The sequence below is a fragment of the Scophthalmus maximus genome, chromosome 13 (assembly GCF_022379125.1).
Source record: "Scophthalmus maximus strain ysfricsl-2021 chromosome 13, ASM2237912v1, whole genome shotgun sequence".
NCBI lineage: Eukaryota > Metazoa > Chordata > Actinopteri > Pleuronectiformes > Scophthalmidae > Scophthalmus > Scophthalmus maximus.
The window spans coordinates 10,162,265-10,185,971 of NC_061527.1; the positions used below are offsets into that span (position 1 = coordinate 10,162,265).

At 45.3% G+C, this 23,707-nt stretch overlaps 1 protein-coding gene across 6 annotated transcripts in view; it reads right to left on the bottom strand.

The window, feature by feature from the left end:
* Nucleotides 1–457: 457 nt before the first annotated feature.
* Nucleotides 458–23,707, bottom strand: part of LOC118318401 (ephrin type-B receptor 3-like) — a 60,383-nt gene continuing 37,133 nt past the window's right edge. Inside the window, exons 4-16 of one of the 6 annotated variants that reach the window (XM_035648021.2) lie at nt 21,738–21,893; nt 20,501–20,836; nt 18,017–18,141; nt 17,242–17,404; nt 16,721–16,829; nt 15,118–15,170; nt 14,699–14,917; nt 12,505–12,752; nt 11,740–11,955; nt 10,467–10,616; nt 9,867–10,066; nt 6,727–6,882; nt 458–4,810 (exon numbers count right to left, since the gene is read on the bottom strand). In XM_035648021.2, coding sequence (XP_035503914.1) covers nt 4,702–4,810; nt 6,727–6,882; nt 9,867–10,066; nt 10,467–10,616; nt 11,740–11,955; nt 12,505–12,752; nt 14,699–14,917; nt 15,118–15,170; nt 16,721–16,829; nt 17,242–17,404; nt 18,017–18,141; nt 20,501–20,836; nt 21,738–21,893 — 2,240 coding nt within the window. In that variant the 3' untranslated portion in view covers nt 458–4,701. Of the gene's footprint in view, nt 4,811–6,726; nt 6,883–9,866; nt 10,067–10,466; nt 10,617–11,739; nt 11,956–12,504; nt 12,753–14,698; nt 14,918–15,117; nt 15,171–16,720; nt 16,830–17,241; nt 17,405–18,004; nt 18,142–20,500; nt 20,837–21,737; nt 21,894–23,707 lie in introns of all 6 variants that reach the window. The other 5 variants (XM_035648022.2, XM_035648020.2, XM_035648023.2 and 2 more) reach the window with 5 other exon arrangements.

Genomic DNA, 23,707 nt, shown 5'->3' on the forward strand with positions numbered 1-23,707 from the left:
AGCATTGGAAATAAATGAACTCTGGGTAACATCTCCTAAGGATCAATATCCATTCATCAGGTGCCGGTAGCTATAAAGATGAAAGACGGGATTATGGAAAAAAAGAGGATATTTTTACAGACAGTGTTACACTAAATGTCCTCAGGCTTTTCCAAGGCAGGGGAAATAATGCAGTCTGAAACAAAAACATCAAATCAGAGTTTTGGATGAACAATGAACACTTCCTGCCAACAGGTACACCGAGCCCATAAATAGAAATGTGCAGAGTCGTATCTGCAACCCTGGTGCGTTTATCTAAAGCAGATAGTTACCTGAATTTTGTCTTCGGAAATTATTTGTCTGGAGAACGTGCGTGAGATTATGAGCCGGCATGGCACCTCGCGGAACAAATAGTTTGCTTCAACTCCACATAGATGAATGATCTGATCCAAACACAACACAAAGAGTCACTCACAAGTCACTTTTCTTAAATAATTTAATTGCAAAAGGGTCTTTTAAAAATATTTCTACAAGAATGCATCATCATTTTTAGTAATTTGTTGTGTATGTCTGAACCATTAAATACATCACATTGATTTTCAAAGAGGAACTAACAATTGCATTTCTTGGCGCTTTATTCAGCCCCCCCCCCTCCTTCCAGTTCACTATACATGTACAGTACTCTCTGAAACATCTCGCTTCCTTGTATGAAGAGGGAGTTTTCAAAAGTGGCCAAGAACCGATGTGCAGTGAGCTTGATATTAGACAAAAGAAAGGACAGAACTGTGTATATTTATTCAAAACAGACAACTGAAAGGAAGAAAGATAGAAAGTTGCAAATAAAGGGGTTTCGGGGAGGGCGGGGGGTGTTTGATGATCAGTGGAAGATGTAAAATAGGGAAAGAAAGATGGAAGGAATGTTGGGACAGTCTGAATCCTATTGGCACACAAAGAGATAACCACATCTGACAAAGCCTAGACTCTGCTAATGAAAATGTTCCTGTATAAAATGACAATCCATTTATTCTTCAACAAACACACACACACACACACACACACACACACACACACACATACAAACTTAACAGTCCCGTCTTAGTTTCAGCAGCCTCCGGTCTGGAAGATGAACAGAAAAAACCCACGAGAGCGGCTTCTCTTCCTCTACGCGAGTGTTAAATAGGAACTACTCCCTTGAACGCGTGAAAAACCCACTTAATGATTAATTGTTTGCAGTTGATGTGGTGGCAGTTTAATCATTTTAAGATGTGCAACAGTGCCATTTGAGCTCATCACTCACGGCTGGTTGACTTTGGTGAAGAGAACTCCAGATCCCAGCACACCATGTGCACCTCATCAATAGTTCATGCAAAATCCAAAAGCGCTGCCATTTTTCATGAGTGAGCATGTCTGCCATCTGATTGTGTTTAACCGCGATACCCCACCGCAGACACCCGCCCACCTCCTTTATTCTACTGTCAGCGACTGTGTCTTGTGTGCTGCCACATGCGTGTTTGCAACAGGGGAACTTAACTGATTAAATGACTGAGCAGAGCGAGCGGAGGCGGAGAGAGAAATATTGTATATTCCTGAGAGACGAGTAAAAGTGAGCTTCTGATTGCATTAATTCTGGTCCTGTGTGTGTGTGTGTGTGTGTGCCCGCGCTCTTTTTCAACCACCGCTGTTTTACTTCAGTGAAAAACTAAACCTTTCAGAAATTATATTAAGAAAATATGTTATGCTCATCTAACAGGCCCTTTCAACACATGTTGATAGTGGCACTTCTGACTCTTATCAGAAACCAGAACTGACACTTGGAGGAAAACACTTTAAGAAGCCCCCCCAAAAAAAAGCCAATCATTTCCTGTGTAGTGTGAGTGCACAGCCGTTAAAATTACTACGTGATTTCGTCTCACAACTGTTACAGGTTAGGGAGCCTTTTTAGAGGATGAGCTCAAAATGTGGTGAAAACATCTGCACGTGGGATAAGATGAAACAATAGAAAATAGGGAACACGTTGCTGTTTTGCATAATATTCTCCATGGCTTTTGAAGGGTCTCAAGATTGGCTGACTAAAGTAATATGGCAAGACACACTGCACAGCCACCCACATCATGCTATCATTACACACTAATAATAGCCACATATTGCATTGATCAGCTCCAACCCAAACAATATGGAGACCGGAAGATCACACTGGAAGATGCAGCCCCGTCCCTTAATCCACGACCATCAAACACCCGTCTGTGAGAGGCGCAAAATAGTACGGCCTCTGCGATGCAGCTGCTATCATTTAGGACGAGGGGGCCTGCAGATTTTGGCTGTCTGCATGCCAAGCCTGTTGATCCTGCACTGTACTAATCATGCAGCAGCTTGAGACAGGATGATTGCAGGCCAGACAGGAAATGAAGAGAGATAATGATAGGTCAGCTCGCCGTATGCTCGTGCGCTCCCAATGCCAGATTGGCTGCCGCATTAATCGACCTGACAGACAAAGACCAATAGGTCTCTCTCCTGACAGCTCCGGCTTCTCTGATGAGGATCTCGTTGCAGAGAGGCGATCTGCGGGTCCTGTGACGGAGCTCCGCGTCTGGGACGATTGTAATGACTGGCAGGTCACATCCCAGTATCTTAATGACTCCTTAACAGTCGGAAATTAGTTATCTCATATCTGAGAGGTCTGCAGCAGGTTTTGAATTTGGGTGCCTGGAAGACTGTCATTAACAGCTCTGGGATTCACAAATGCTCTTTATGTTGAGAAAGAGGATGTATTGGGGAAGCTCAATATCTAGTTAAGGTGGCACACACAAATGTGAAGACATTAACCTCGACACTCACACAATGATGGACAGAGAGCAGAGGGGCGACACGTTATGACCAGCTGTCTAACAATGTGTTCATCTCTTCCTTTCTCAGTCCCGACTTCTCTCTTCTTCTTCTTTTGCTCTCTGGCAAATTTCACCCTCAATCATTTCACAACAACACTTCCATTTTGTCAAAACACCATTTTTCTTTTCTCTTTTTTGTTATTTATCATATTTTTGTTACAAAACATGTACAGGCTGTTTAGAACAACAACAAAAATACAATATCCAATTTATATGCAATTTCTTTTGTTTAATAATCATCAATCCGTTAGGCGAATCCTCTTGGAGTTTCTCTTTCTTGTGATTGTTCCATGTCCGCTGTCCCAGATGTCCAAATGGAGCATCTGATTGGAGGGCGGTGGGGTTGGCGGGGGGAGGTACAAATAAATACATAGGGCAGGATGTCAAGAAATTAAAACAAGAATTTTGATTATTTTGAAATCCAGATAATAGTAAGTAGAAAGTAAGGTGTCTGTCATGTATTCTCTCAGTTTCCTCATGATGCATATATATATTTAATTATATATATGTGTGTGTGTGTTTGTGTGTGTGTGCATGTGTGTGTGTGTCCAAAGTTCATTGTTTTGGATTCAATAAAAAAGAATGTTTAACAGTTGTCCACAGACTATAGCGTAATTGTTTCAGATATATTTGCTCCTTGTCACGGTTCAGTTCATGCGTTAATTCTCCACGGTGGCAAATAGCGGAAGCCTTACTGTACAGTATATTTGTGTGCAACTCGACACATCCGCACATCCATGCGCACTTAGTCACACATTCACGCACACACGCGCACGCACACGTACAAAAACGCACACAGAAGGCCAAGTGGTCTTTCTATAGCGCCACAGTCAATGTCCCCCCTAATCACATAGTCCAGTGGGGGCACTCAGGATTGGCCGGCCATTTTAAAAAACCACAAATCTCCCAAAAATGTGTACGAGAGTCAAAACCCAAAAAAAGGGGGAGAGGGAAAGAGGGGGGAAAAAAAATTGTGTGGACGAACAAAAATAAAACATGTTCATGTGTTAAAACGAACTTGATGAGCAAGTGATCCCCATCGGGTAACTATCCTGAGTCACTGCAGGTCAAAGTGAAGAGCCGACACAAGTGTCCCAAAAATGTGGCTGCACTTTTTTTGATCTCTGTCGTCCTCTTGACCTTTGACCTCAGCCCATTGTATTTCCTCCTCCACCACCTCGCCCTATTTTCAGCAAGTGCCCTTTTAGATAACACACCTTCAATATGAAGATGGAGAACGACACACGTGCACAGTAAAACAACTTCTATCAGGGAAAGAATTGTCCGCTATCTCCTGTGGGTCCAAAACACTTAGGTTTTTTTTTTTGTTTTTCATGTGTGAACTTTTGTCAATTTTTTTCAAAGCAGGGTGTTCATTGTTTACTGTATAATATGTCCATCCGAGCTGGGTTTAGGGGTCAAAGGGCGGGGCTCTTGTGTGAGGAGCAGAGTGTGAAGGTCCAGGTACCGGGCTAAGGCCAACTTTACTAAAACACGCATGCATGCAAACGTCACCCCACACCAGAGCTGGTGAGGCACGCATGGGATATAAGGAGGTTAACTCTTTCTCCTTCAAAAACACACAAATTATGATTGGATGGACAAAGAAACAGTGACGAGTAACAAAACAAAAAAAGCAGGAACGGGGAATGGAAGTGGTAATGAAAGTAAGAAAAAAAAAATATTCAGAGGCACCGCAAGCCAGTTTTGTTGCGTCTAATTGGCAGAGGTGGGTCAGGCAGCTAGGGTTTTCCAATGGCTCTCTCTGCCAAAAATCCTCCCCCTTTTGCTGTAGGTCTGTCCTTCGACGGCGTCGGTCCGAGGGCGTCCTGCTGCTTCACACCTGGACAGGAAGTGTTTGGTTCATCTGTAGTCTCATGTCCTGAATGCTACCAAGAATCTTCTTTTGATGGCCCGCCAACGTCACCCCTATCCGCAGCAAGTCCCTGTGGAGTGAGACGAAAGGAGGAGAAAATGAGAAACAGGTCCAAAGTTGAAGTGCAAAATGTCACCTTTCACCAACAAGTAAACACACACACACACACACACACTCACACACACTTTACCAGGGTGGGAACAGGGCAGGTAAGCACCTTGGCAATCACCCATAAAATGGCTTCCTGAGGGTATGTCAACAAAATGGGGACACACGGCTACAGTGAATGTCACGTCTCAATGCAACATACTTTGGTTGCCTGGCAGGTGGGCGAGCACGGGGGAGTCAAAGAGCCATAATGTGATGGTTAATGATTAAAGAGCAAACTTCGCTACTGTGTGGCAGCTGGCGGACTTCACACCAGCCTGCCACTTAGTTACAGAAACAGAGAAGCAGGAGATTTGTTTTTCAAGATATTGGACAGAGCGCCCTGTTGTCCTGTCATTTATACTTAGTGTGGTTCTGTGTGCCAGTAAAGCAGCTTTACGTTGGCCACTACTGCACAGCATTCTTCCGTGCTTAGCAAATATCCAAGAAAGAACGAGAGCAAATAAGCCTGAAAAGTGTGAATTAGTCTTTAAGCTGGGAGCTCACAAGCCACCACCAGCAGTGCGGTGTTAAGCAGCGGGCCTGAACCAAAAGGTTGAAGGTGCTATAGTGAATTATTAAAACGATGACATTACCACAGCCTTAAAAAGGCCGGGGGGAGTGCACCTGCTTTAGCCCGTCATTAGTCAAACCGCATAATCTAATCATCATATTCATGTTGGTTTAACACTTGTACAATAACATCACGAGAATCTCTCTTTTCCGCCCGCTTGCTTGATTTCCCAAGTCGATAGCTGAGGAAAGTGTGGCTGGCGTCTGGGGCAGCGATTAGCTGACTGCTGGGGCTCTGCCACAGTCTGCGTCCTCTCTATCCACTCACACACAAACACACACAATAGATAATCTAATATTACACGCAGACGCCGCGCACTCTGCTTGTCTCATTGACTTTGTGGCCCTATCTATTTGAGTACAAAATTGTGCACGTAAAAACCAACACGTGAACAAAAAGCACACAAACTACACACGCGTCCTCTCCGAAGCCAAATAAGGGTTCATCACAATTTCACGCAAATAAATTGTCTTTTTGTTTTTGTTTAGTTTTTTCATATTTTGCCATCTCCATCAGTGCAGCGACGGTGGATGAAATGATAATAAATGGGCGCCATTAGAGGAATTACTGGCCATTAGGGGCCACCGGGAGCCACAGTACACCACACCTGTCAGCCCGGCCAAATTGAAACAAATTACCTCCACCTCCATTGACTATTATGCAGCTAATGAGAATGATTTATTTATCATTATAATCTTAATCCATTTATTTGATCATCACTGGCCACCGATTTCCATGACTTCCATTACATAATTTCCTGTTAGTAAACACGGCAGGAGGTGGGTGAGTTGTCAAGGTCAGCTGGAGATCGCGGTAAAGAGGCAGTGCCTGCTGAAGAGGTACAGCGTGCTTTTAAATCGTGCAATTGCTCACTATGTGCCGTATGTATTTGGTCAGTTACATGCCTTATCACACGCAAAGAATAAAATCTCTCACACCTGCCGATTCATTTCCCAGTTCAAGCTTATTTTCCTTTTTAAACTAGTACACGATAACAGCTGTACATATTGGAACACATTACAGTAAAAGGCCTGTTTTGAACCTTGATTAATCAAGCACAAGAAAAGTATCTCGTATTTATTACGCGTTATGCCGCTGCTCTGAGACCACTTTTTACATCTTATCGCGTCTAATTTAGCCATAAGACTATTTTTATTCCCTCAAGGTCAATCTGTGTAACACTAATTTGACTCTCAAACTCAGCCCAGTCAATCACTTCAGGCCTGATTAGCTGGCAGCAACACTCTCCCTCCACCTCCACTCACTCTGCTGTCATCTGGGCCACCAGGTCAAAGGAGGCAAATCCAGCATTGACGAAGTTGTCACGGTAGCGGCTCATCTTGATGGCGTCCAGCCAGTCCCCCACAGTGGTGAAAGTGGTATAGTCTGGGACACAGCGGTCAAGCAAGGGCTGGGACACCCTACATGGGGGAGAGGGGAGGAGGAGGGAGAAAGAGAAACAGAGAGAGAGAGAGGGTTAAGGCCGTCACTCTGCTGCCTCTAACGGCAAACCTCACCCCCAAACGCCCCCACGCCGAGCGCCACCTCTCCATTTCTCCACCTCTCCTCCTCTCCCCTCTCCTCTACTCCTCATTTGAGGAGTTGTGTGTGGGAGTGGGGCGTGGGCACTTTTGTGAATGTGGAGAGACTGGCTGGAGGCGTGGGTGGTGGGTGGTGGGTGGTGGGTGGTGGGTGGTGGATGCTGGCGCTGCAGCTGGTGAGATCGAGATGGTGTGTGTTAACTGAGCGGATGTCGAATTCGGGAACCAGGAACCATACCAGATTCATATTAAGAAACTATAATCCCATAAAGCGATCATTTCAACAACAGGTGAAGCAAAAAAAAGCGTTTGTGCATTTCTTTGTGCATATGTCTCATGAAACCTGAGGAATGTCCGGATTTATTTACTGTCTTTCTGTTTGTTGGTTGCCACTCTTCTTGTTGCAGTAGGATGTCACTGTGTAGCATGGGGACTGACAATAATTGTTTTCTTCTTTTAATCTTGAGTGGTTGTACTGAGATTCACCTTCAAACTACAAATGCGGTTTGAATCTGATCTGGTTTAGCTTGTCAGTTCAAGCCAGATTTGCGCTGCCAGTACAAACATAGCTCAACTCTTAGGCTATAAGCCATGTGTTTTATAGTCCATAATTACTGCATTTAAAAAACATCCTCGGGGTGTGTTTGAACGTATCCAGTATGCATGCATGTTCCTTCTGAAATGATGCTTTCTCACATTCGAGTTTGGTTGCGTGCAACACAATCCCAAAGAGGTGGAAAGACACTTTGGGAAAATGCTTCATAACAGGGATGAAATATCTGTGGAATGTAAACACAGATGTCGCTCACATGTGTGTGTGGTTGCTTGTTGGAACTTACTCATGAACCTGAGGATGCCAGCAGCCCATGGAAGGAGTGACTCACAAACCTGCGTTTGTTTGACTGGGCGTCTTTGCAAAAACATTAAGTTGTGCGATCGCCTCTTTTGCAGTGTGTCTGTTTTTATCCCTTGAAAATGTGTTTGAGTGTATTCTGCATGTTCTTGCGCACCCGTTGACAGGCTAAAAAGGCCTTTCTTAAGAAGAACTCGACTCGCTGCGCTGATCAATGTTGCAGATAGAGAGGCCACCTTGGGAGTTTTAATAAAACCGTGCTACAACTCGGAGCGAAGTGGAGTGGATGAACGGGGGGGGTGAAGGAGGAGAAACCAATGAGGGACCAGGCAAAGAGAATGAGCACCACTGTCTCCCCTCCTCTCTGCTCTGTTGATCCCTGTCATCCTTTTTGATGGCATTAGATTCATTAACAATTAAAAGAGGAATGGGGAGAAAAAGAGGAAAGGCATGGAGAGGGAGTTAATAACAGTGATACAGAGGCTCCATTGAGTGGTGTAGATGGAGTGATTTTTAATAAGGCCTGTGCTTCGAAGCCCAAGGCCTCAAGCAGTCGTTAACGCCAGCCTCTGGCCCTTCTCTTAATGGAGTATTGTTAGTCCTCCTCCTCTAAAGATGACTTCAAAAGGGTCCAGACCGCTCCTGGCCACATGCGGGCCACAAGCAGAAACACAGGAGGAACACTTGGTAATACTGTACGCTGCTTAGTTACAAGCCCAAGTCTAAATTCTTGTTCCTTTGCTGAGACTGTCACATTTTCTTGAAAGGGTTTTGGTTATAAATTCAGAGAGTGCATATCGTTAATTTCTGAAGTCTCACTCTTTCTTTTGGAAACGGTAGATAGACGAACACAGCAATGACTCGTAATGTCACCAAAGGCCTTTTGCTCATTCCACTCAAAACGTGCACTACATCATGCAGTCACGTACACACAGTACACACACGACCAAAGAACTTTAAAGTCAGACATTGTGAGCCAACCTCCAGGCACCCTTCAATGCCGACCAGGATGGCGGCATCATCTCTCACTCCTCCCTTGTTAGGTCTGTCGGCAAGAGGCCACCTCTCCGCTGGCCCGTTTAAAATCTCGTTAGTGGCTAATTAAAGGGAGCTCCCATCTCTTTTTTGCGTCGCCTTAATCGAGCTAATTAACCGCAAGCTTAATCTTCTAAGAACGTCACTCCAGTGGCCAACCGAGACCCTGGTTTCCCCCGCGAGCCCGACCATGGATTGTCTGCAGCCCTCCCTCAAGACAGAAAGACCCTGATGCAGGGACAGATAGGTAGGTCACCCCCCCCCCCCCCCCTTGCGCTCATACTCTGCCACCTTCCCTCCTCCAAATTCTTTCCAAGAAACAGGTTGCAGAGGCAGGTAGTGCAGCTTAATGAAGATGTGACATCATTGATTGAGCTTTAAGGGCTGTATTGAACAATGGTAATTTTGGATTTGCATAATGGCCCGGGCGGCACTTGTAAGAACCAAAGAGTTGTACACGAAGAAATCTGCACCTTATAGAAGTTAGGAGATTGTTTCCGCTGAGTCAGAGTCAATCAAGCGCACTGTATCAACTTGGATAAGGAATATTTGCACAGTGGAAATCATTATCGTGGTTGCACTGGTTCAGGTGCAAATGAGATTGCCTGGCCAGTACTCTCACGACTGAAAAATCAAGTGACTCATTCTCATTCAATAAAGTAATGACCTTTTAGTTTAATTTATCATGGGAGTCCAGCTGCTCTCCTCCAAAATATGACCAGAAGAAACCCAGAATATTTTTAAAAAGCAATTGCCTCTAATATCCATTATGCAATGACCATAATTGGACATCATTGTCCTTTATGAAAATCTCTAATCCACCTAATAAAACTCAACAAGGACCTCCAGGGAACCTAAGAGAAACAGAAGTCTATTTCTGTATTTACCAGCTCCAAAGCACCAAACCATATGGCATTTCCAGTGAAGCTTTGCTTTCTGATTCTGAACTCAATGTGATCGACATACTCTGACTTACCCAGTGGACTGTGTGCTGTTGGTGACCACCTTGAGGCTGGCAGCATTGCGGATAAGTTTATCCAGTGTGGCCACAATCTGGGTGAATTTGGGTCGCAGGTTTCTCTCTTTTACCCAGCAGTCCAACATGAGCTGGTGCAGTGCTGTGGGGCAGTCCATGGGTGGGGGCAGTCGATAGTCCTGCTCAACGGCATTTATCACCTGCGGAAGGACAGGAGAGAAATCCCAATCACTTCTAGTCACATCGAGTAGGGTGTAGAGGGAGGGCAAATACAAGGAGAGAGCTGGGTCGATGAAAATAACAAATGAGGGAGGGCAGTAGAGGATGAATGAGGGAAATTATAGAAGAGTCAGAGATAAACAGAAAAAAAAAACGCTTGCGGTAATACAAAGAAATAAGGACCGGAGGAAAGATTAGGTTTTGAGGGGTGGCTGTAGGTGGACATGTAGAGAGAGAGAATGTGTTTTGGACTGTGATAGCTGAAATAGCTGAAAAATGCTCCAGCTTTGTGAGAATATGAAAAAGATTCAGATTTATACATGTGGTGTTAAGTGTGTACATCACATTAAAACAATTTTAAAAATCCTTTCATCAGCTTACATCTTGATTGCTCATGTCCCAGTATGGCCGCTCGCCGTACGACATCACTTCCCACATGACGATGCCGTAGCTCCAGACATCACTGGCCGAGGTGAACTTCCTGTAAGCGATCGCCTCAGGAGCCGTCCAGCGAATGGGGATCTTCCCTCCCTGTGGATATGCGAATGAGTAGGTGAGCATGAAATACTGGAGGGATGGAGCACAAACACAGAGTCGCACACATACAAGAGGGAGAGAGAGGGTGAGAAAAACACAGTCTAAGGGAAACATTGATACACAACACATGGGCGCATGCCGCAGAACCCAGACGCCACATACACACAAGGTTAGTAACACAGTCTGAGAAGATGTGTACAAACAGGTGACGCCGTAAGAATATTTAACGTGCTACAAATTGCATTTTTCAACATCGATACATCACCATCAGTTTTGTTGAATTGTAGAGCTGACAGTTATCTTGTGCGAGCAGTGAACACACTTCCAAATGAACGCCATTGCTGGTCACTCGTCCCACGTTCTGACATTGCTCTGGGTGTTTGCATTTAGTTTTTCTCATACATCATTTATATTTGTGACTTTTCAATCGGCCTAAATCGCTTGTATAGTGATCCGCCATTGTAGCATATGAAGAAGGCTTTATCTGAGATAGGAAGAGATCTGGTTTGGAGATGACAACAAATCCAGAAGCACACAAATGTATTACTACTGTGTATAGGCTGGAGCAGGCTGTCTGTCTTCATACCACAACTCATGCTCCTTTATAACGCCTACACTGAATCTCAAAAGATCCCAACCACTTGTCGGTTCTGGCATGTTGTGTTATGGGAAAATAGGAGCCATAATCAATATTTCATAACAGACATTGTTCCTGGAACATTTCTGGAAATTGGCCACAGTTTCAGTGGAAACACACATAGTGTCCATATTCCTGCCCTTTGGAAATACATTCAGCAACAAACACTCATTAAGCTGTATATAATCTATTAAATTTTTTAGTCCAACATTTTAACTGCTCTGATTTTCTCTCCTGCCCTTGCCATCCATAGTAAGAAGGAAAAAAAAAACCCTTTCTATTGGTCATGTCATTAGGGAACCAATTGACACAGATCTATTTTCTGAATGCACTCGTACTTGCCAATGACACTTGTGAAAGGGGCCCAAATTAAACTGAACGTGATGTATTGATGTCAAAACATTACATGTAGCACCTTTAAACATTGTTTTTGAAACGTGAACACGTAAAACACAAACACATACACATGTACACACTCACCAGTGAGCTGGTGTAGGTGGGGTCTGTGGCGTCATCCTCGAGGAAACGAGAGAGGCCGAAGTCGGACACCTTACACACCAGATTACTGTTGACCAAGATGTTACGTGCGGCTAGGTCTCTGTGCACGTAGTTCATGTCCGACAGGTACTTCATGCCTGCTGCGATACCGCGCAACATGCCAACCAGCTGGATCACGGTGAACTGCCCGTCATTCAGCTGGCAAAGGAAGAGAGAGAATAAGAAAGAAAAAAAGAGTTATAGATCAAGGTAAAAAAGGAAAACAGGTTTTACCTTTATTTGTCCTAAGTGTCTCTCACTTTCTTTGCAAATGTTCTATTACCTGCATCTTTTAATCTCCAATCTCTACACACTGTGAGACGTTTCCTTTTTCTACCTACCCATCCTCCTTTCCTCTCGTCTCTAGTTTCCCTTGTATCGCTTCCCTTTCTCTGACAGACAATGTACGAAGTGACTTTGAGGCAGAGATTCATTGGAGACTAAGCTCTTTGTAAATGTCACCAATTGCCTGAATGCAGCATTTGTGAGGTATCCATTGTGGGCACTGCAGCAGAGCTTAAGAAGCCCTTTCATGGCTCCAAAGAAAGTGAAATCCCTAGAAGCTAAAGATCAAGCAGATTTGGATTGGCTTATTTGCTGGATAGCGATGCATAATTGATAAAATCACAGATCCATGTTTTATGAGAAGTAGTTAATATTAAAGCTCCTCTTGTGTGTGATGTGCTTTTGTGTGCTTGTTTTCCTCACCCTTAGGAAAGAGTCCAGAGCACCGTTCTCCATGAACTCGGTCACGATCATCACTGGCCTGCTCTTGGTGACTACACCTTCCAGACGAATGATGTTGGGGTGGTCAAACTGGCCCATGATGGAAGCCTCAGACAGGAAGTCCCGCCTCTGGCGGTCAGTGTAGCCAACCTTCAGAGTCTTGATGGCTACGATGATCTCCCGGCGCCCGGGCAGCTTGAGGCGACCACGGCACACTTCCCCAAACTCTCCTGTGAGAGCCCAGGTAAGACAGACAGAAAAACAGCAAAAGAGAAAGAGGAGAGATGGAGGGAGAGAAAGAAAGAAAGAGGAAGGGGGAGAGAGGCATGACGGAAGAGTGGAGGAGAGTGGGGGAAAGAGGGGAGAGGGGACAGTTAACTGGTTAGAACCAAGGAGCCAGGGAAGGGTAGCGGGAGGGGTGAGACAAGGGGAACTGCAAGAGAAGCCAGGACTCTAGGCCAGTGTCAAGGGATGGTGGTGACGGGGAGCATACAGTGACTTTATGCTGTTAAGTTACGAACTAAAGAAACAGCATGGTGCGTGTGAGGCATGATGATGGAGTATGAGAGGATATAGAGTTGGAAAGAAATGCATTTTGAAATAAAAAAAAAGAAATGGGTGAAGTAGGCAGACAGGGTGACAGGAGCTGAGGAGGAAGAAGAGGAAGGGGGCAAAGACGGGGGGGGGGGGGGGGGGGGGGGGGGGGCGGTGCTAAGCTTCAGAGGGGTCGTAGAATCGGGCACAGGAGGAGGAGCTTGGCGGAGACAGAAGCTTGGGGGTTCTTGGGGTTGCTGACCCTTTACGTTTAGAGTCTACACCAAGCGTGTGCAAGAATGCAAGAAAAAAATCAGACAATGAGAGCGATGTGTGTCGACAAGGGTGCAGAGGTGACAGAGTGGGAGAAGTCAGGGCCGAAAGGGCGGGGGGATGGAGGAATGGATTGTGGGAGGGGTAGAGGAAAGGAGGGGGACAGGGAAGACAGGGGTTGAGGGTTCGTCACTTTAAAGGCGAATGCTGGGAAGCGACGGGTTTCAAGTAGTAGCCTCAGCAGTAGAAGAGTTGTCGTAGTAGTAGTAGCAGTAGTAATGGTAGTAGCAGAAGCAGTAGTAGGGCACTCCCATCTCTGCCATCACAACGTCCTCCATTTTGGCTCAGATACAATGCTAAGACAACTCAACATCACTTGGCACAGTCCTGCAGCTTTTGAGCAGAGATATTACTATCAAATATATTCAAATGCATAAAATATTTTACTATCTACTACATCAAGTATTAAGGAGGGGTGTCTACAGGAGGGGGCACAAACACATTTTGGAAGAGGTGTAGGTGCTAGGAACAGGGGTCGAATAGTGATCCAGCAGAATCCCTCTTTATTAAAGAGGTTGTCAAGACCATAAAAAAGTGGGCAGGGAGAAAGTCGGCCAATCCTGGACAAGAGAATTTTAATATATCATGTCCCATCTGGACAGGGTTAATGCTTCAGAGATAAATACCAGAATATATATATATATATATATATATATATATACATCATCAGCCATGCTTGTACAACCCAAAATTATAAAAATTACCCAAGCTACTACACATAGTTTGAAATGTGAAGAAAATGATAATGAACCCAGAATTGATAATATTGTAGAGTCTGATACACATAGGCCTTCAGTAATAACTGTTTGTCAGCAGCCAAGTAATTGGTTTGTATAAAATTATTTTATTACACTGCTGAACTTGTGGACAAGGCTTACATCTTAAATCATAGTGTGCCTATCTGTAAAGTAAGTTAAATATATATATATATCTCATCTGCTTCCACTAGTCTCAAGAGGATTTTCAAATCATTAAAACATTTCTACAGTGTCACTTCTATTTGATTCAAATCAATTTCCCTACACAGCATTTCTCTTGCTCCAGGATTGGGCTCCATTTTTTAAAGCACAGGAGAAATTATAATGCACCAAACTAAATGGAATTACATCTCCTCTAAAAGTGCATAACATATAAAATAGGGGGGTGCCCGGACTGTGAGTCTCTCTAACTTCAACAGGATATACTGAAGCTGTTTAGTCTAGTTTCAGTATATCTCATCTGTAAGACTAGGAAGGGGTTCCTAACAGGTGACGAGTGTGGCAGGGAAGGGGGGCAAGGAGAGGGCTAGCGATGAATTGAGTGAAAGTACCGCTTGGTGTGAAGTCCTCTAACGGTATGGCCTGGAGGTGACTAGCAGTCTTCCCCCTGTAGCTCAGGAGCTTTGGTGGGTTACCTGCGCCAATGACCTCCTCGATCTTCACGCAGGACACATCGATCTCCTTGGCAAACTCGCGCACTGCTTCATTGGGGTCCTCATAGGTGAAGGGATCAATGTAGACCTTCATTCCCGGTGTTACTATAGGGGATTCTGGGGCGAAAACAGGAAAGTGAATATGTGCTGCCAAAAAAAAAAAAGAATCATGAAAGATTCATTCATTCAAAGATCAAAACAAGATCCCTCTTAGCCATTTTGTTACTGCGCTAGATCCATCGAGCAAAGAACGTAAGGTGAGCTACTCTTACGTAGAGTACTGTTACAGGGAAGGCCATCTCAGCAAAGAGACTTACTGTACTGCTGTAGTTTCTCTGTGTACTCCGACTCTGAACCATTTCTCTGCTTTCTGTTGAGGAAGATGAAAACACAAACTGAGTCACATGGACTCACAGCGGGGTGCAAATACTGGAAAGGAACAAAGGCGCGAGGAGAGAACGAATCCCTAATAATGTCTGCAGAGAATGTAGCCGCACGACAGTGTGGCTTTTTAAAGAAAAGACATGTTTAGTCTTTCTGCATTGGAAGCAAAGGGAACACTGTAGATAAAGATGGTATCAGTGCCTGGTGGTGAAATGATTCATACGTTGGGACTGTAACTGGAGTCTAAACAAAAGATATCGTATCATTGTCTTGAGCAGTAAGTGAAAGCCGTTCACTCTCCTACCCCCCAGAAGCAGACTCAAACAGCAAGCTCAGCCGTCTTGCCTTTCCAGCCCCACGGACATCTCGGTGTTCATTTCAATTCAATCTGCCTCTTATTTTCTCCTGATGGACTCCTGCTATCTTGCTGTCAGGTTCTCTTTCCTTCTTTAACCCATCTCTCTTTTTCTGTCCCTCTGTCGTGTCTTTCTCTCTCCACATCTTGTGGCATGTGTCCCTTCTGCATTGGACGGGCACAAAGGAAGTGACAGAGCGAGGGGGCTGGGTTTGTTGAAATTACATGTTAATCTGCCTCCTTTGTTGTCTAACCAGTAACCAGGGCAATAATACCCAATAGTGATTTGCATCTTATTTCAAATTCTAATTTTGGATTCCGGAATATGCCGAAGCTCTGTGTTTTGTATTATTACTACATTCTCTGTTTTTCTTCCGTGGCAGTCAGAGCAGGAGCTAAGCCAAGACCCTGAGAGAGACACACAATGTAGTGGTGTTAAAATAGAAGAGTGAAGAGGCAGGAGGGAGAAGGAGAGGAGGGGGTGCCAGGGAGATTATTATTCAGTCTAGTGTGACCGATGCCCGAGCTTGTCAGACGCTGCCTGAACTGGCTTTCGGGAGGGAACCCACTGAGCGCCACTGCCAACCTTTCACACACATATATACACACACGCACTGAATTCGCTGCTTGACAAATGACTGGTATAAGGATAAACGAGTGTGGTTAAACCCAGCTGATGCAGTACTGGACTTTTTGAAAGGTGCGAGCAGCCGCTCGCTTTTGCCCAGTCAGTTGGGCCCAGCAGACAGGGCCGCATCTGGGACGGCACAGTTGCCTCGGAGTGCTAGGCCATGAGGGCAGGCCTATCAGGCCCAACAGCTGCTCCGCCACACTGTGTCCAGTGAGCGAAAAGTAGTATTTTGACCAAAGCTGTTTACTATTCACAGATTCAGAAGGCTAATCTGGCATTCAGTGGCCTCACAGGTGGCACAGAAATACGGGATTGGGTGGTTTGGAGGACGTGCAAACAAAGTTGACATTTGAAGCTATCTCAATTTCTTTTGAGGAAAAACATTTCCACAAAGTTCCTTCAAGTCCTTGTTTTTTGAACATATTCTGTAGGCTAGATAAAAGTAAATGAGTCGGTGTAGAAGTGTTCCGCCACACGCCCAAGTTGCCCGTGCTCGTCTTTCATGTGTTCGGACTTTTTTGAGAGGTTGATAAAGGAGGTATATTCGAACCTGAGGCAGACGATTGCGATGACCACAACTGCAATGATGAAGACCAAGGTGGCGGTGGCCGATCCCACGATGAGTGGCAACTGCTCCTGCCACGACTTTGGAGGGTCAGCTAGGAGGTCAAAGAAAGAAAGTGGTTACGTAGAGAACCTGTGAGCATCTCTCGCCTAAGATGAGATCTGTGTGTTTACATGAGTGAAACCTTGCCTCTGCATTCTTCAGGCTGTATTAAAGCAGAACGGAGAGTAACCTGGGACTAGCAAATCCATTTATGGGGACTGCAAGGTAGACTATTTCGTTTTTCTACATTTTCCTGCTTAATTAATACGTCTGGTGTGAATGGTGGCTGGTGTGATTCTTTGACTGATTGCTAGGAAATTGTAGATTTCAATTTCTCTACAAGGATATCAGTTATTTTTTAATGAAAAACAGGAATGGTGCTACGTTCATAGGCTTATGCTCAGCACTATTATGGATATCACAATATATGTGTTGGTAGTAAAGTGGATATGGGAGTAGCATACTTTGCAAGTTGGTGCTGAAGTCGGCTGGGTTGCTGTAACGGCCGTAACCAGCCACTGTTCGGGCGCGGACCTGCACCACATAAGGCGTACCGGGCTTGAGACCTTCAATGCGGGCGTTGCTCCGCTGGGCAGTCATGGTATGGGCGATGGCCTCGCCCTGGTCCTGCAGAAACAGAGACAGTCAGTGATGAAAACAAGACCAAACAGCAGCCCATCTCATTCATCTCCATCCCACTCCCTGACGAGGCTGAGCAATAAAACCGTGCAGCGCGGTAAAAGAAATATGCAGAAAAGACTGTGAGAGAGAAACGGAGATAGACAGATAGCGGTTGGCGTGTTAATCTGACGGGAGAAGGACAAGACAACAAACAGAGCAGATACACACTGAGTGCCTTTGTTCTCTCCCCGAAGCAAATCCAGCCATAACTCTCTGGGCCCCCTGGAAAATACAGAAACTTTCTAATGCATGGTTCGAGAGAGGACGGGGGGTAAGAGGGAGGCCAAGAGGGAGAGATAGAATTAGGGGCACAGAAGAGGGCAGAGCATAATGGAAATATGGGAAAGGGTTGGGAGAAGAGACAGAAAGAGGGGGGATAAGTAGGCGAGGAAGCTCATGCAAGCTACGATTTGGAAATGGTGAGTTGCCTCACTGCAACCATGTGTTTATCAGCAGAGGCATTGTCTTCCACACTCACAGACACAGAGACAAAGCAGAGACCATGCAAGTCATTGAAATTGGATTGAATTTGAGGCGTTGACTTACATTGCCGCTTACCTTCTCATGGTACTTAATCTCATAATCCAGAATGATTCCATTGGGTTTCTCCGGAGGCAGCCAGGACAGGCTCATGGTGCTCGCTGTGGCCGCCATCAGGTGAACCGTGGGCACTGCAGATGGAGCTACACGGGGCAAAACAAATGACAAAAAAAAAAATCTGATTTATTTATCGTATTTGTCTGTGTTATGTCTTTTCAAGTCCCATGCCCTTTGTGTGTTCACATAAGCCCAAACACAAAGTCTTAGGCCGTGGGCTTTGTGGAACGCTTGGGCCAGTCGTTAGTATGCAGAACCATTCCCCGCTAATGCTCAAATTCTCCCTCCCAGAGTCCTTGGGGAGAGAGAGAGGGGACGTCTAATTCTCCTGTGACATGAGAATCAGACTGACAAACTGATGGATAAGTCTCTAGAACATGCATTTCTCTCTGCCACACACCAACTGTAGGTGGTGGAAGGAACACGCATACACATACACATACACATGTAGACATTTGATGAATTCAGCTTCTTGCTGAACTATTGCTGAACTTTTGGTCCATCATCCAAAAGAAGTGTTAAGAATTTTCAATTTCTTTGTAGTCGTATAGAATACTTAATTAATATAATATGCACACCAACACCCAAATTAAAATATACACGCGTTGGTTTGTGGACACAACTACACACCTAGAGAAGACTCTAAAACACACAGGCACTCCACCCACCTGAGCTTTTCATGCTTTGTTCACATGTGCCTATTAATGGACAAGTGCTGCCTGCCTCCCTGTCTCTCTTTCCTCTTGTCTAAGTTCAGGCTTGTTCTGCAGCTCTGACTCACTCTCTCCTCTCAGTCTACCCCATCGCTTTTGTTGCAGAAGTTCAACTTTGCATCTCCAGTGGAACCTTATCTTCAAAAATAAAGCCCCCCTCACTTTGTCTCGTATACTTGTACACAATTACCTTCTTGAATTTCCCTCTGTTTCACTGTCCTCTTCACCGCTTAACTTTTCATTTTCTCTCCACTGCCGCGTACACACTCTCTCCCTATTTTCGTTAAAAGCTTTCTAATCCCCAGTTTTTAGTTCTTTGATCCTCCCCCTTGCATTCCCTTTCTCCCTCTGCTGCATGTGTTGGTGGCCAGACATCTTTCTGTTTCTCTCTCTCTCTCTCTCTCTTTGCTCCCGAAACCTCCCCTTCCTTCCCCTCCCTCTTTCCCTCCCCTGCCTGCCCCATCCATCCCGGCCCTCCACATCTCTCTTTCTCCCCAGATGACAATACTTCCTCTGCAGATCCCCTGGTTACTCTAGCCAAGGGATTAGGGGCCCTCCTCCGGCAGAAGATGTTGCAGTAACCATGGAGGTGGCCCCTGCGGCTTATCACCACCCTAGTATTTATTTTGGTTCTTAAAAGGTGAATGCACATGCAGGCATGGTCTTGGGACTACACCAGGGGATAATCTGATCACAGTCGATGCTCTCTTGTCCCCTCCTTTCCCCTCCGCCTCTCTCTCTCCCTGCACCCATCTGACACCCAAGGTTAGTCAACGGTTCCTGTCAGCCCAGTTCAAGACCCCTCATAAAACAATGAGACCCTCATATGGGGTCTTGTGGGGCCTTGAGGTCCGTAAGCATTTTTTTTAGGACTACAAGGTTAGAGGTGATGTGCACAAGGCCATGGAGGGATGATGGGGGACGGAGCAGGGGATAATCCTTGGTGTTGTCTAAGACTGCAGAGAGAGCAAATTTAACATAGCCACTAAACACATCTAAGGCATTACTTAAGATCCCTGGGAGAACATCAACAAAGAGGCCAACTCACACAAACAAAAGTCCAGACTAAGCTCAACGGCTCTGAAATTTACAGAGGTTGTTTAAAAAAATTTTTTTTTTCCTGAATAATTTAAAAAATGCTTGGCCTACCTACCTAACTATCCACATGCCTACCTACCTAACTACCCACGTACCCATTTAACTGATTCAAAATCATTAACCCAATTTACAATGTAAATCCCAGTGTTACAAACGATTGCACCAGTTTATCTACCCTAAATTATTCTGTATATACATTAGCTGGGGTTCAATCTCCTTTTAATCCCAGCACTGATTGCTACATTGGCCTAGTTACTGTCGTCGCTGTGGGCTGGAGGAGCGGTGGGCTGGAAGCAGTGGGCAGCTAGAATACTGAGGGTTCAACACTTCGAATACACACTGCCTCGCTATTGCTATTTGCAGCAGTGTTAGCACAGAGCACGCTGTGGGTGTGTGAAAAAGGTCCCTTTCTAAGCTCATTCAGAAGATTTCTTTTTCCTCCACAATCCCTGTTCAAAGAGAAAATATGTAACACACTCCTACATGGATACAATAAATTGATCTCTACTTCTTAAGCGTATAACACATTCGCTGACATTCTTGTGTATCTTTTTCCAGCCTTTGAAAGTTGGCAATGCCTACAAATTCAATATTGATCTTTGACAAGCAGCCACGGGGCTCCAGCGTTACCTACCCGCCTGATTTGTAGTGATATTCACTGCGGAGAACTGGGGTGTGTAAGGGCTCTTGTTGGAAACCCCGTTGACCGCCTGGATCTCGAAGCTGTACTGCGTGTGGGCTTGCAGGTTGCGGACGGCCACGCGGCGCTGGGTCAGGCCCAGGTGGCGCGGCGAGATGTCCACGTTGTCGTCACACCGCGAGCACATTCCTCGCTCGGGCAGACACTTCTTGCAGATGACGTTGTAGAAGGTGTCGTCGCGACCGCCCATGTCACGTGGCTCACTCCATTCCAGCACAAGCGAGGTTTCGTTCACAATGGAGATGACGCTGCGCGGTGACGAGGGGACAGCTGCAAACGGAAGGCAAAGCGTGGGTGAGATGAGGAGAATAGGTTTGGAACTGTATGTAAATTTAGTGTCCACACACAATGGGTGTGAGGAAATGTGTGTTGGTGACATTACAGAGACACAAAGGGTTACATATCATTATATTCACCGCTGCTATGAACACAATTCATGACACAAGAACTTTCCTTGTGCTGTGGCATTAGTACATTTTTCATGCATTAAGTAGTAAGTAATTTTTATTCTTCCACAGAGCAAGAGACTGTTCCAGCAGTGTTGTAGAAAAAAAGGGGACAGGAGTTCAATTTGAATTGCATGCTCATTTCCAGTGTGTGTGTGTGTGTGCGTGTGTGAGTGTGTGTGTGTGTGTGTGTGTGTGTGAGTGAAGTGCTGGAAGGGACGAGAGAGACAAACTATTGGCAGAGCCTTGGCAATTCTTATCCAATTACCAGAGCCTTATCTCTCACTGCACTGTGAAGGAATCAGCCTCCCACCCCAGCAACAGAAGAAAATAAAAAAGGATCCTCTGCTCTCCTCAGCAGGGAATGAAGTAGTTCCTACGTGTGCGTAATCGCTCTTAACGAAGGTACTGCTTCCTTGCTTTCTAAAGGGTGTCAGCATTGGTGTCAGCATTGAGAACAGATTGACTTCACACGGGCAGGGGAGGGGTTGGAAGATAAGGTTGTGGATAACGTTGGGAAAGCAAGCAGACTTTGTTTGTCGTCCGTGAGGCCCGGTGGGAACACACTCCCACCGAGGGCTTTCATCTGCCATTGAGGGCACAATTCAAAGTGGAAAGTTTGGGAGAACGTTTACCACACGTGGTTTGAAAGAAGAGCAAGGAACAGTATGATTGTGACTTTGATGCCCATGCAATAGAGTCAACTGGAAGCAGTTTTTACGTACTGGTACAGGGGGAGTCAGGAGAGTCGGTGTCTGATCGGTAGTAACCGTTCCGACAGGAGCACACGCTGGCTGCTCCTGAGCTGGCACGGCTGTTGGCAGGACAGGGCAGGCAGAAGCTGTCTCCCTGTTTGGACTTGAAGGTGCCAGGGCTGCAAGCTGATGGCAAAAGAGAGAGAAATGGAGAAAAGTGTGAACAACAACTTAAGGTGTCTGACAGAAACATCAGTGGTTTAGCAAGAAATACATTTATTTTCGCCACACTACTTATCTTTCAAATGGTCAGCAAACAAATAAAATGTGTCTAAATTATAATATTGAAACAATGGTTATCTGTAGTATGCCATCATTAGCCTCCGGATGTATTGTCTTAACTATACAGGATCATTTTGTGGTTGTTGTTTAGGCCCATTACTAAAGTGACTGAGGCATCTTATTTGATGTGCTTGTGTCTGTTCATTTATATTTGATTTGGGGTTTGTTTTTTTTGTCCCTGAAACCTACGTGAGCCCTTTTCCCTTAAATATGCAGACTCCATCTTCAGCAAACTGTGTCGGAAAAAGGAGAGAGGCTTTTGAGCAGCGTGTAGCCATGCTCACACGAAGACATTGTCAACCCAAATTAGATGCAAGACCTTCAGGGCCAAAACGCTGGCATGGTGCTTTCATCTGAATCCAGTCTTCTATGAAACACATACAAACCTACTCAGAGAGAATGAGAGAGGCGCACATACCTCATGCCGATGTGTACACAAACATGGGTCTGCTCACTACTGTGCTGTGATACATGTCTGCACGCACGCACGCAGAATCCTGGGCTCAAGTGCACTCAATCTTAAGAGGCTTTTACTCTCAAAAAGTATGTGCAGCATGCTTCCTTCTGCCTTTGAAATCCATTCCTTTACAGACCCACGCATTAAACATGGTTTAATATTACTTTGAACACAGAACCTGATTCTTGATCTGGTGAAGCCAAGTTTACTGGGGGGGGGGGGGGGCTGCTGGTCTTTGTAAAGGCCCTGGCTCCATTTATAGCAGCTGTTTGTAAGTTTACAACTCAGGTGATAAGTTGCAGACGCGCCAGGAAACACTGACAGCGGCACTGTGATCCAGAACACTCTGGCAGGCTCCATATCTTTGATGAACTATCTCGTTAAAAGATGAATGAGTTTTCTGCGGTGCTTAATACTAAAAAAAAAAAACGACGGGAGCAGGTAAGACGGACAAAGTTTACAGGGGCCAGTTGATTGGCTGACCCACTGGCGTGTTAGCTTTTCAATGTCAAGGACACGCTGCAATGTTTGTCCCGCTGAATGATAATCACGAACATGGCTTCTGAGTTTGTTTTTCACTCACTTTTGAAAAACCGCTGAGGTTGGCGACCAGATCTACAGCAGGCCACTTCCTGCTGCTGCCGCTCTCCCATTTTTGAAAGTTCAATATTGGCACAAAACCACCGGTTGACTACACTGTATACATTAGCACTGAGTGTATTTGTTCTTCCACCATTAATCAGAGTCATCACACCACTGACTAACGGGAAGTACTGCTTGATAAACAGATAAGAAATGATCTCGACTTTTACCAGGTGTGAGAACAGCCTCTTTGATTTGGTGTTGTGACCCGAGCAAGTTCATCCGACGTAAAGAAAACTACTAGCAATTTCTCATCCCACAGGGCGACGAGTGCATCGGTTTTAAACGTGCAAGCCAAACGGAAGTTGTTGAGGAAGCAGTCCCCCTTTTTCTTTGTTTTTTCCTCGGGAAGGGATGAACGTGCTGATCAATCACTTCCAGCGAGTAAAGAGGTCATCCTCTTCCTTTCATCCGTTTTCTCCTCAGAGGGACCACTAAAGAACGAGGAAGAGAGAGACAAGGGGGGCGTAGAGAAAAAGGCAGGGAGAGGTGGAAGAGGTGGAGGCATAGAAAATGCTAATCCTGCCCCCCCCCCCCCCTTCCCCACTCCCCTGTGTTT